A 13,298-nucleotide genomic window follows, 5' to 3' on the forward strand; every position below is an offset into this window, starting at 1 on the left:
ATATCTTGTCATTGGGATGTCAACTCGGGTATTGATTAATATTCCCCTTTAACCCTGAAGTGAACACTTACTTGAGTAAATATGTTTTTGTTTGTGCAGACTTAAGCGCGTGTGTTTTAAGTGGCAGTCTACAGCGCAGGCAGGTCTGACTGCTGTGTGTTTGTGGTATGTGTGTGAGAGGGCCAGGTACGTGTGTTATTATGACGGAATTAGACCTGTCTGACAGACAAGACAGACAGAGAGTTGTGGGAGCAGAAGCAGCCTCCTACACACCAGGGAATGTTGCTCAGCAGGGAGGACAGAGAGCAGGAGTGGGCCAACCTGAGGAACTAGCTGCTACAGAAACACAAGCACACTTCCGAGGCCTGCAGGCATACACACACACACTGTAGAAACATGTGGGGGACTGATGTATGACAAGGATCTTTAACAATCTTGTTGTAGTGTGTGTGCATGTGTGTGTGCCCCTTTGCATGCGTTCCTGTGTGTGTGTCAATCTCTCTCTCTCTCTCTCTCTCTGTCTCTTACCCCAGTTTAACGAGGAACTCCCTCTCCAGCTCGGTGACCTGTCGTATGGAGTCTTCCAGGGAGATGCAGAGCCTCATCTGGGCCGGAGCAGCTCCAGGGTGTCACTGATCATGTAGTCAATGTCGATGGGAACTGGTGCTCCGCACTCCACACCTCCACACTCTTCTTCCACCAGATATACCTCTGAAGAGGACACACAACAACACATCAGAATTTAGGGACAGTCTTGTAATTAATTAATGTAATTGACATTATGTCACAACAGTATCAACACCCTTCATAAAGGAGAGAGAGAGAGAGAGAGAGAGGAAAAGAGAAGAGAGAGGATAGCGAGACAGAGCTGAGAGGAGTGAAACAAGGAGAAGTCAAACGGTCATACAGACTGACCTGAAGTAGATGAGGAAGCAGTCAGCTTCCTCTTGCTGAGAGCGCGGTCAAAGTACTGCCCGCAGGTGTCCAGCAGGGTGCAGACCATAGCGGATGCGGAACAGATGATCGGGGGGGTCCAGGGGGCTGGGGCTGCCGTCCGGGTTCACCCCGAACGAGATGAAGGAGAAGAGGGTGCGGAAGATGACAGCCGACTCCACCATGCGGTAGTTGTAGAGCTCCCCCAGGAACTTGGCACTGCTGATCCGACGCTGGTTGAACTTGGGCTGGTTCACCTGCAAAGGAGAGGGGGAGAAGGAGCGACAATGGGGGGAAGCGAGAAAGAGGAGAAAAGGGGTGAGATGGAATGGCAGAGAGGTGTTGAAGTTGAGTACATCTGTGCTCAGAAACACCATAAATATGAAGCCCGTGAAGACTTTACCCACATGAACCTCAGTTTGTCACTCAAATTGTTACTGCGTGCCACGCAAACCACATGCCTGAACCAGAAACATGCAGTTTGACAGCCTGTTCACACGCTATACAACACGTAGCCTCAACAATCAATCATTCAAGTAAACCATCAATCTCTCACGCAAGGGCTCTTCATATGGCCCTTACATCCAGGAATGAACTAGAATCTGGGCCTGACTCCAACCAGCTCCCCCTCCCCGGTCCTCACCTCCAATCCCAGAAACAGCTCACCACCCTAGGCTTGCCATCCCCTCCCCAACCCCTGCCATGGTGCTCACCTCCATTCCCAGGCGGATGTCCTCCAGGACCCCGTCCACAACGTGGATGCCCACGTCCTCCTGGTAGGCCACAAGGCCGGCCAGTAGGTTGGCCACACAGTGGATGCTGTTGTACTTGACATTCCAGATGTTGACCATGCAACAGATCAGGTAGCCTTTAGACTCTGGGTCCTGCCAGGGGAGTTTACGCATCTGCCTCAACACCTAGGGTAGGTGAGGGAGGAGGGAAGAGGATGGAGAGGAGCGAGAGTTGGAAGAGGGAGACAAGGAAGCGGAGAACGAGAAGGGAGAGGGAAGTTGATAATGGGCAGGTGTTTGTGATACTTCTGTTGTGTTTTATGATGAATATGCATTAGCCAGTGACTGTATAAATGAGGCACCATAAAAATATGTATTTTTAAAGCCTTTCGTGAACTAACACTTGCACGTTACTTTTTTTCCCCCATTACTAGTTTCAAGTTTTATTAGTCGTATGTACGGGATACGCATGGTATACATCGTCCAACTAAATGCTTACTTACAGGTTCCTTCTCGTAAATGCAACAAGAATAAGAAATAATAAAAGATAAGAATACGAAAATAAAGTAAATGGTAGTAGAATAGAATAAACATTTTAGCATAAGTATAATACAGGAAGGCACAATTTATAGTCCAATATTTACATGTGTATTGGGGGGGCAAGTGTATAAACAGAGCAGTATAATAAGAGACTGGTAGCAGCAGTTGTGATGTGTGTGTAGCATGAGTGTACAAAATATTAGGAACACCATCCTAATAGAGTTGCACCCCCTTTTGCCCTCAAAACAGCCTCAATTTGTTGAGGCAAGGTGTCGAGACTCTACAAGGTGTCAAAAGCATTCCACAGAAAGTTATAGAGTCCTAAATATCATACCCCCCAAAAAATGCTAACCTCCACTGTTATTGTAATGGTGAGAGGTTAGCATGTCTTGGGGGTATGATATTTGTGCGTCTGTCACTTTCTCACTTATTACGATTCATTCAGGATTATCCATAATCAAGGTAGCAAGTGTTTAGAAACACATTCTATTCTTATTTACAATAAAAGTGACTCCAAAATGACACAATACATTATGTACCATTCATTTCTATTGGGCACAAAATAATCTGAAACACATCAGATGCATCCAACAAGTTTGTACAGTCATTGCGTGCTAGGAATATGGGATCAAATACTTTTTACTATTTTCTAATACACATAAGTGAATTTGACCCAATACTTTTGGTCCCCTAAAATGCAGGGACTATGTACAAAAATGTATATAAAAAATTCTCTAAACGGTTCACCCGATATGGATCAAAATACCCTCAAATTAAAGCTGACAGTCTGCACTTTAACCTCATAGTCATTGTATCATTTCAAATGCAAAGTACTGGAGTACAGAGCCAAAACAACAAACGTGTCACTGTCCCAATACTTTTGGAGCTCACTGTATCTTAAGATTAATGCACTAACTGTAAATTGCTTTGGATAAGAGCATCTGCTAACTGACTCAAATGTAAATGCTAAATAAACTCTTCATACCTTCTCTGTGGTGACCTTGGAGAGGTCCTTGTAGAGCAGTTTGCGGATGTACTCCTGCAGCGGGGGCCTCTTCTTCCTGACGGTCTTCTCCATGGGCGGGGGGTTGCAGTAGTAGTAGGCATTCTCTACCATGGTCACGTAACGAGCATCCAGGTGCTGCGCCTGTTTCTTACGCATCATTTGCTCCTGAGATACGCAAATATGCAAAACAAGTGAGTCATTCAATATAGACCAGAACATAGCTAAAAGCCCTCAAAAAGGTGTGTTATCTTATTATCTTGCTAAAAGTAACCTAGAAGATATGGCAGCTGTGCATGCGACATGAATAACCTCGTCCAAAAGCAATTTAGAGACAATAAAGCTGGATTAATAGCGCTTTATAAACCAGATTTAAGCCTGGATTTCGGCACCAGTTAGGAAGGCCAAGACAGGTCACTCTCCAGGACTTTGGATGCACTCCAAAACCTTTGGGGAATTCCAGTACAGTGTTTCATAGGTGTGTGTGTGTGTGTACACCAGTGGAGGCTGTTGAGGGGAGAACGGCTCATAATATTGGCCGGAATGGTGCAAATGGAATGGCATCATACACCTGGAAACCATGTGTTTGATGTATTTGATACCATTCCACTGATTCCACTCCAGTCATTACCACGAGCCCGTTCTCCCCAATTAAGGTGCCACCAACCTCCTGTGGTGTACACGTGCGTGCATTGCCGTGTGCATGTGCATGCGTGTACCAGGAGGACGCTGGTCCGCAGGTGGGAGTCGGGGGATCTGAAGAGGAAGCGTCCACTGGTCTCCAGAAGGGTGCAGGCCATCTCTATGTGGTGATGGGAGAAGTCTGACAGCAGCATCTGTAGAGCAACACACATCACTCAGTAACATGATGATGACAGTGTAATACAATAATTGTAACAGTAACCACGTTTCCATCCACAGTTTTTATGCAAGTAAAGTCATGTCATATGTTAAAAAAATATCACGACAGGTGTGATGGAAACAGGAAGTGTCGCTATAATTTCATAAATGTCGACAAACAATGTGTTCGTTTGACGTGGTGGGATCTTTTTGTGTCTGTAAAATTAATTATGTGACAATTGCAGTGGAAACTCCCTTATGCGCAAATATTGATATAATAAACCATCATGTTGATGTAAACTTGGGGAGTCACGAGATATACTTGATATGCTAAGTTGTACTACCACTACGAATTGTACTACACTGGCTCCGACGCTCGTCGGATGTGGCAGGGCTTGCAAACTATTACAGACTACAAAAGGGAAGCACAGCCGTGAGCTGCCCAGTGACACGAACGTCCCAGACGAGCTAAATCACTTCTATGCTTGCTTCGAGGCAAGCAACACTGAAGCATGCATGAGAGCATCAGCTGTTCCGTGTGACTATGTGATCACGCTCTCCGTAGCATATGTGAGTAAGACTTTTAAGCAGGTCAACATTCACAAGGCCACAGGGCCAGAAGGATTACCAGGACGCGTACTCCGAGTATGCGCTGACCAACTGGCAAGTGTCTTCACTGACATTTTCAACATGTCCCTGTCTGAGTCTGTTTCAAGCAGACCACCATAGTCCCTGTGCCCAAGAACACTAAGGTAACCTGCCTAAATGACTACCGACCCGTAGCACTCACGTCTGTAGCCATGAAGTGCTTTGAAAGGCTCACATGGCTCACATGGCTCACATCAACACCATTATCCCAGAAACGCTTGACCCACTCCAATTTGCATACCGCCCCAACAGATCCACAGATGATGCAATCTCAATTGCACTCCACACTGCCCTTCCCCACCTGGACAAGAGGAACACCTACGTGAGAATGCTACTCATTGACTACAGCTCAGCGTTCAACACCATAGTGCCCTCAAAGCTCATCACCCTCAAAGCTCATGACTAAGCTAAGGACCCTGGGACTAAACACCTCCCTCTGCAACTGGATCCTGGACTTCCTGACGGGCCGCCCCCAGGTGGTAAGGGTAGGTAAAAACACATCTGCCATGCTGATCCTCAACATGGGGGCCCCCATCAGGGGTGCTTGCTCAGTCCCCTACTGTTTGGCCAGGCACGACTCCAACACCATCATTAAGTTTGCAGACGAAACAACAGTGGTAGGCCTGATCACTGACAACGATGAGACAGCCTATAGGGAGGAGGTCAGAGACCTGGCCGTGTGGTGCCAGGATAACAACCTCTCCCTCAACGTGATCAAGACAAAGGAGATGATTGTGGACTACAGGAAAAAAAGAGGACTGAGCACGCACCCATTCTCATCGATGGGGCTGTAGCGGAACAGGTTGAAAGCTTCAAGATCCCACAACCCTGGCGTTGCAAATGCCATGCTCTACCAACTGAGCTACATCCCTGCCGGCCATTCCCTCCCCTACCCTGGACGACGCTGGGCCTAATTGTGCACCGCCCCATGGGACTCCCGGTCGCGGCCGGCTACGACAGAGCCTGGATTCGAACCAGGATCTCTAGTGGCACAGCTAGCACTGCGATGCAATTCCTTAGATCACTGCGCCACTCGGGAGGATAGTATTAACTATCATGGTCCAAACACACCAAGACAGTCGTCAAGAGGGCACGACAAAGCCTATTCCCCCTCAGGAGACTTGGCATGGGTCCTCAGATCCTCAAAAAGTTATACAGCTGCACCATCGAGAGCATCCTGACTGGTTGCATCACTGCCTGGTATGGCAACTGCTCGGCCTCTGACCGCAAGGCACTACAGAGGGTAGTGCGTACGGCCCAGTACATCACTGGGGCCAAGCTTCCTGCCATCCAGGACCTCTATACCAGGCGGTGTCAGAGGAAGGCTATATAAATTGTCAAAGACTCCATCCACCCTAGTCATAGACTGTTCTAATAATAATAATAATAATAATATGCCATTTAGCAGACGCTTTTATCCAAAGCGACTTACAGTCATGCGTGCATACATTTTTGTGTATGGGTGGTCCCGGGGATCGAACCCACTACCTTGGCGTTACAAGCGCCGTGCTCTACCAGCTGAGCTACAGAGGACAAGTTCTCTCTGCTACCACACAGCAAGCGGTACTGGAGCGCCAAGTCTAGGTCCAAAAGGCTTCTTAACAGCTTCTACCCCCAAGCCATAAGACTCCTGAACATTTAATCATGGCTACCCGGACTATTTGCATTGTCCCCCACCCCCCACCCCCCCTCTTTTACGCTGCTGCTACTCTGTGTATTATCTCTGCATAGTCACTTTAACTCTACCCACATGTACATATTACCTCAATGACCTCGACTAACCGGTGCCCCCGCACATTGAGTCTGTACTGGTACCCCCTGTATATAGCCTCCCTACTGTATTTTATTTGCTGCTGCTCTTTAATTATTTTTTAACTTATCTCGTTTTTACTTAACACTTATTTTTCTTAAAACTGCATTGTTGGTTAAGGGCTTGTAAGTAAGCATTTCACTGTAAGGTCTACACCTGTTGTATTCGGCGCATGTGGCAAATAACATTTGATTTGATTTGACATGGAAAGGTATTAAGAGTTTATAGGCAGATGAAATAAGTTCTGATGAACTTCATGGTGGTTAAGTGATGGATGGTGATGAGCTTCGAGGGTATTATTTGAATGCTGGTGACATGATGATCGATGCATGGCAGCCAATTATCAAATACAAATTATATTGCTCTTATCCATATCTCATCATACGGGTCCCGTGTAGCTCAGTTGGTAGAGCATGGCGCTTGCAACGCCAGGGTTGTGGGTTCGATTCCCACGGGGGGCCAGTATGAAAATGTATGCACTCACTAACTTTAAGTCGCTCTGGATAAGAGCATCTGCTAAAATGTAAAAAATATATAAATTATAACCTACCCTGTCCACTTTATCAGCAAACTGTTGTCTAGAGAGCATGTGCTAAAACCAGATTGGGCAAATTAGCGATTTATCACAACAGTTTTGGTGACAAAACCATTGGTAGAGTTAAAAATGAGATGGAAACACATTGAACTTTTTAAAATCACGCACAGCATTTTATACGCAACAAGTCAGTTTGAAGGAAACACGTGAATATTGTTTTTCTACAGATTTTTGAATAGTCGCATGAAAATTTGTCACCAATTGGATGGAAACCTAATGATAGCATAACTTCCTGGTGAGAGAGAAGCACCCCCTACCTTCAGACAATGCAGAGTGTCCGTTTTTGAGAACAGCTTGAACTTGGCCAGCTCCCCAATAAACCTTACAGTTTTATTTTTCGTTTCGATGTTGATCTGGTCCTTCTTCCGGATCTACAAACACAGCAAGCATTCTGTATTGAAATCTCCTTCAAAACTTTTTGTTTAATTCAGTATAGGTCCTATTTTAATGAGGCAGGTATGAAAGACACAACAAGGTGTGAAGGTGTTAATAGTTGTAGTAAAGTCTTGGGACCTACATGGAACCTGAAGTCGCCTTTGAGTATGGAGCACAGGTCATCGGCAACATCTGACATGCAGGGGTGAAGGGTGGCCACCAGACGGGAGTAAAAGGGCAGCAGATCCAACCTGGAAGAACACAACACAACCATGAGTTTAACAATGCCATAAGTACCATTTACTTCCTTTATGCCATTTCAAATTAAATGAGGAGCAACAGCACCACCTACTGGGGAAATGGGACAAAAAACACTTATTCCCACACAAATCAATACATGATCAAATCCTTCCAAATTAACTATCTGCGTGTGTGTGCATGCATTTTGTCTGGGAACGGTGAAGAGAGCCCGGACCAGCTTCCTGATCAAATCCTTCCAAATTAACTATCTGCTTTAAAGTGTGTGTGTGTGGTACCTTTGTCTGGGAACGGTGAAGAGAGCACGGACCAGCTTCCTCCTGTTTGACTTGGTGTTCATGTTCATGCAGAAATCCATGGCAGCCTGTGAACAAACACATACAGTAAGACTAATTCACTGCACAATTGTGTATTTAGTACTACATTCACTGTGAATCATTGCCTTTGTGGCTAAACTCAAATTGTCACAAGCTGGGAATACATCCTTCTGGTATGCTGAACGTGTGTGTGTTCTCTCCTTGCCTTGTCTATGAGGTCTCTGTTGACACAGTTGGGAAGCTGCTGGATGAAGGCGTCCACGATGAGCTTCAGGTGGGACCCGGTGCTTGCCTCCTCATCCTCTTGTTCTTCACACAGAAACAGGGAGGACACAGTCAAACATGTATACAATACAGCCATGCACCAAATATCTCCTTAGCTAATTTAGAGTCACTCACCTACAGAAACAGAAATAGCAAAGCCATAGCATAGGTATAGGTTTAAGAATGGGTTTGATACATGTGGAATATTAGAAACCTTGTGAATGACTGTCTTGTTTCCACATGCTCAGCAACACACCTCTGTTTAGTTGATTGGCCCTGAGCACCCATGAATGGGCCCTAGCTCTGTTTCCCTGACCTCTCTCATACCCTAACTTGATCCCTGAAAAAGACACACAAACACCAAGACACTGTCCATGTCAATAACCAACATCCTTCCTTTATCTAGAGGTTGTAGATATTCAATTATTTCCGCCCTCTTGTTGTCTTTGTGAAAATAGAAAGCTGGCTGTGCAAAGCGCTGGGTGGTGTGTGCTGCTTGTTGGCTGGCAGGCAGGCTGGTGGGTGGGTAGAGAATACCTTCATCTTTACCTTGCTCGTCCAACAGTTTTTTGGCGAGCTCTGCCTCGTTCTCTGCCTCGTCAGGTCCATCCAGCTCCAGAGGGTCATCAGCGATGTCTAGAGCCTCGAGCTCCGACTCCAACTCCTCTGTGGTGGCCGCAGCATCTTTAGCCTCTGAGGAAAGGATACAGCAACAAGAGCAGGCTCAGTCAGACAGTGTGAGTGTGAGTCTGTGCATGCGTGTATGTGTGTATGCGGTTGTACCTTTAGCAGCAGCCTCCTCTTTGTCCTTGCCCTTCTCGTTATCTTTGAACAGGATGGCGGGGACGAAGGCCTTCAGGTCCACCATGTTCTCGTAGAAGTTCCTGGCGTCCTCGTCCTCCCAGATGCCCCCCTCCAGGTCATACTCCCCGGGCTTCCCAGGGGTGAAGATGTCAATGCCAGGGCCGTGCTCTATCACACAGAGAGGATAGGAGACGGTTAGATACACACAGACACCAAAAACTGAAGGCTACATCTAACCAACAGCAATAAAACATGATAACAATGTGTCTTTATAACAAAATCACCCAAAAGTACAACAAAAAGCTCAGTCTTTACATTGTTCCTATAACATAGTAATAAACAGTATACAAGGGTTGTTACTCTTTACCTTCCTGCACAGTCTTGTCCAGTGGAAGCTCTGGCATGTTTTCATCCAGAAAGTCAGCTAGAGACTGGGTGTTAGCCAGCAGCTTCTGGTAGGACGTGGCAAACTCCTCATACTGCTTGTGTCTATCCTCACTCAGCTCCCCTTTGGAGTGGAGGATACGCCTGTTGGGAGAAAAAACATGGAGGTGTCAGTATGTACACTCAAACACATTTAGCATGTTACTCAAAATGGCTGTACGTCATGTACTGTGGCAGGAGTATACACTGAAACCAATAATACGAGAGAAGACGTGAGATAGGTCATGTTGAAAAGTTTCTCCAGGTAGCCTAGGCCCCATCACCTGTTCTGCCTCTCGATGTTCTGCAGCTCGCGGTGGTCCTTCTTCAGGTGCTTGGTGAGCGAGGTGAAGTACTCCCTCAGAAGGTTCTGGAAGGGATGCTGCTTCTCCGTGTTGATGATCTCACTGGGAGGGAAGGCCAGGCCAAACTTCTCCCGTGCAGCCTTCACCTTGCGAGGCACCAGGCCTGCGATATCATCTCCGCAGTGTTTACAGAAGCTGATGACCACCGATACATGTGTGTGTGTCTCGCGGTCCGTCCCGATTATGCTCTTCAGCTGCTCGTAGATGAGCGACAGGCCCTCCTTGTCTGTGAACAGGCCCACGATGGTGAGCTCTGCGATGAAGCGCAGGTCGGTGCGCAGCTTGCTCACGTTGGGTGCCTTCTCCTCCTTGCGCGCCTCAAAGTGCCTCTTCCAGGCCTGGAGGAGCAGTGGGGCGAATTCGGCGTAGCGCTGGTGGAAGAGGGAGCACAGGTGCACGGCGCAGCCCACGTCAGAGATCTTCAGCTTGGCCTCCACCACCGAGCCCACTGCCTCGCCGATGTACTTGCTGAGGTTGAGCGAGCCAAAGTCATTGGAGAGGGCTTCGCGCTGCTGCTCGGTGAGCGTGCGCAGCTTCTTGACAAAGGCCGTGTTCTTCTTCAAGCTGGAGTCAAGGCGGCTAAAGAAGGTCTCCTCGGGACGGCCCTCGTGGGCATTCTGATTGCGGACACGCAGCTCCTTCCGGCACTGGTGCCGCTCCCAGGCCTCCTGGTGGAGCTGGTGGCCCTCCTCCTTCTCCCTGGAGTGGGAAGAAATATGGAGAATTAAGTTAGCGATCATCTCAATTCAAAAATAATAACCACACACAAAGTTTCTGATGTTGAGAGCACCTACAGTAGAACATGATACATTATTATGGTGGTTCCTCCCCTGAGCTCTTACTTGAGTTCAGCTGCCTCCTCTTCACGCTGTCTCTTGGCCTCCTCCTCCTGAACTTTCCTCTCCTGCTCCTCCTGCTGCTTCTTCTCCTCTTCCTCCTTCTTCCTCTGCTCCTCCTCTGCCTTCTGTTTCACCTCCTCTTTCCGTTTCCGCTCCTTTTCTTCCTTCTTTCTTTTGTCCTCCTCAAGTCTCCTCCTCTTTTCCTCTGTGGCCTTACCAATATCTTTCTTGCCACTCACCTTTGCTTCATCCTTCACTTTATCCCGGGAGGAGGCGGGCCGTCTATCACCATCCCTGTCTTTCTCCTTGTTACTAAAGGAGCTCACCTCTTTCTCCTCCATGTTTAATGATCTCTTGCCCTCAGCAGGCATTCTAGAAAAACAAAAAACTAAGTTGAGTCATTCTCATTAGCAGTGTTACACATATCTGAGCTAGGCAAGTTAATAACAAACTTTGAATTAACGTTAATATTCGCTGATCATAACATTAGCTAATTCACATTGCTAGCTACACATGTATCACAAAATGTCGATATAACAGTGCTAGCTGTGCCTGACCGAGTTGCTAAAAGTTTTAGCCAGCCGTTGGTGATAGCGTCACAAGATTGAAATGTCAGTGATTGAACATTTAAATAGTTAGTAGCTAGTTATGTTTCTAATCCCCGCGAACTACCATATCTAGCTAGCTAGGTAACGTTAGAAAATGCACCCCCCAACAAGTTGACTACACGCCAATTAAATGTTTATCAACGTGCGTTATGAGCCTATTTTCATCTTAAATTGCAGTTATTTGATAGTGTTGTTAAGGTAACGTTAGCTTTGTTGACATTGTCTTACCTACAACGCACGTATAGCTAGCCTAACATAGCATGCTAACTTGCTGAACACACGTTAGGTAAGAACCGTTAGCCGTACAATTGCTAAATTTACGACGATTACGTGAAATCATTTAAGAACAATGCGACAAATTGTACAATTGTTTAACCACCAGTGTCGACAAAACAGTACACATTACGCCAACGTTACGTTGCTAACGCGTTAGCTTGCTAACTGTTGTTAGCTAGGCCGCTTCGGTTTAGTCGAGATGTAAACAAATGGCTTGGTAGCCCGCTAGCAGTAAGATCGTCGATGTCAATCGTCTGCATAAACCAAAAATAAGCGGCAATATATATATATATATATATATATATATATATATATATTAGTAATAATTACATATAGTTTATTATAGAATATAGTCTAAAACCACATTATTACCTTCGATTTCTGTCAACATAAACATCGGACTTGTGTTGATAAGTAAAAATGATTTCCTTGTGCGGGAAAGGACCCCTTGGATTAGGCACCAAACATTCTGCCTGAAAGGAAATGTAGGACTAATCTTCTTTGTTTATTTAATCGAAATGCAGATCGAATGTCTTTAAGACATTTTTACAGTAGTATTTTATCAATAGATAATAGTTGATCTACACAAATGATATACTTTAGTTATGTATTCATTGTACATTAATTCAGACAGGCAATGTCGCAGATGACATTAGGGAGTGTGTCCCTGTTGTAACAGAGAGGGAGGGTTCCAGTCAATAATTTATATATACATTACATTTCAGTCATTTAGCAGACTTACAAGAGCATGTATAGTTAAGTGCCTTGCTCAAGGGCACATCTACAGATTTTTCACCTAGTCGGCTCGGCGATTCAAACTAGCGATCTTTCGGTTATTGGCCGAACACGCTTAACCGCTAAGCTACCTTCCGTGTGTAAATAATTATTTTGGTTCAGTCTTCACTGATACATATTCGGTTATCACGTTTTATATTTCACTTTACTGTCAGATCTCTGCATGCATAATAGAAGACACAACTAATCGTACGAAATATTATAAATATTCATAAATCATTATCCTATTATCCATTATATACATTTATAAAAATGTGTAATGGTTTCAATAGTCTAAAAGTTTCCTCTCTATTTTGTCAGTTTTCCCTCATCTATTACTGATAAGAGAACAAATTCTATGGAGAGAGCTTTCAGGGGATTTGCTTTACCAGTCCACAGTGGCGATTTTAGCATGTAAGTCTTGGTGGGGCAGAAAAATTATAATATGGGGGATGCATGCCAGCAAAGCCACTACACTACACAACACAACACTAAACAATACATTAATTGCACTATAACGGTGACAAATGGTTCCCACAAACTGTTAGGGCCAACATCAGGGTTCTTCAATTCCGGTCCTGGAGGGCCGAAACACTTCTGTTTTTTATTTCGACCTGGTAGTTAATTGCACTCACCTGGTGTCCCAGGTCTGAATTAGCCCCTGATTAGAAGGAGAGGATGAAAAACAGAGGTGTTTCGGCCCTCCAGGACCGGAATTGAAGAACCCTGGCCTACATAAAGCTGTCCCAACAGCAGAGCTTTCTTTTCAGCACCATGGAGTGAATCCTTACCTCTGCTACACCTGGCTATCAGCGGAGCCTTGTCTGGCAGCAAAACAGTTAATTCAGCCTCATTTACTGCCTTTAACAAAAACATAGCTGATATGGCAGACTTT

General features: G+C 45.7%; 1 protein-coding gene across 1 annotated transcript; it reads right to left on the reverse strand.

The window, feature by feature from the left end:
* Positions 1 to 601: 601 nt before the first annotated feature.
* LOC311140025 (regulator of nonsense transcripts 2-like) lies at positions 602 to 12,061 on the reverse strand (the record flags this gene model as incomplete). The annotated part of the gene is given in 16 exon segments (XM_084174995.1): positions 602 to 711; positions 916 to 1,003; positions 1,005 to 1,190; positions 1,647 to 1,850; positions 3,190 to 3,375; positions 3,927 to 4,043; positions 7,358 to 7,471; positions 7,618 to 7,726; positions 8,012 to 8,097; positions 8,256 to 8,359; positions 8,864 to 9,007; positions 9,098 to 9,286; positions 9,486 to 9,646; positions 9,826 to 10,605; positions 10,749 to 11,117; positions 12,002 to 12,061. Coding segments are annotated over 15 exon segments (2,946 nt in total). The 5' UTR covers position 11,117; positions 12,002 to 12,061.
* Between the last annotated feature and the right edge of the window lie 1,237 nt (positions 12,062 to 13,298).

Source organism: Coregonus lavaretus, assembly GCF_964263955.1.
Source record: "Coregonus lavaretus genome assembly, chromosome: 13".
Lineage (NCBI taxonomy): Eukaryota > Metazoa > Chordata > Actinopteri > Salmoniformes > Salmonidae > Coregonus > Coregonus lavaretus.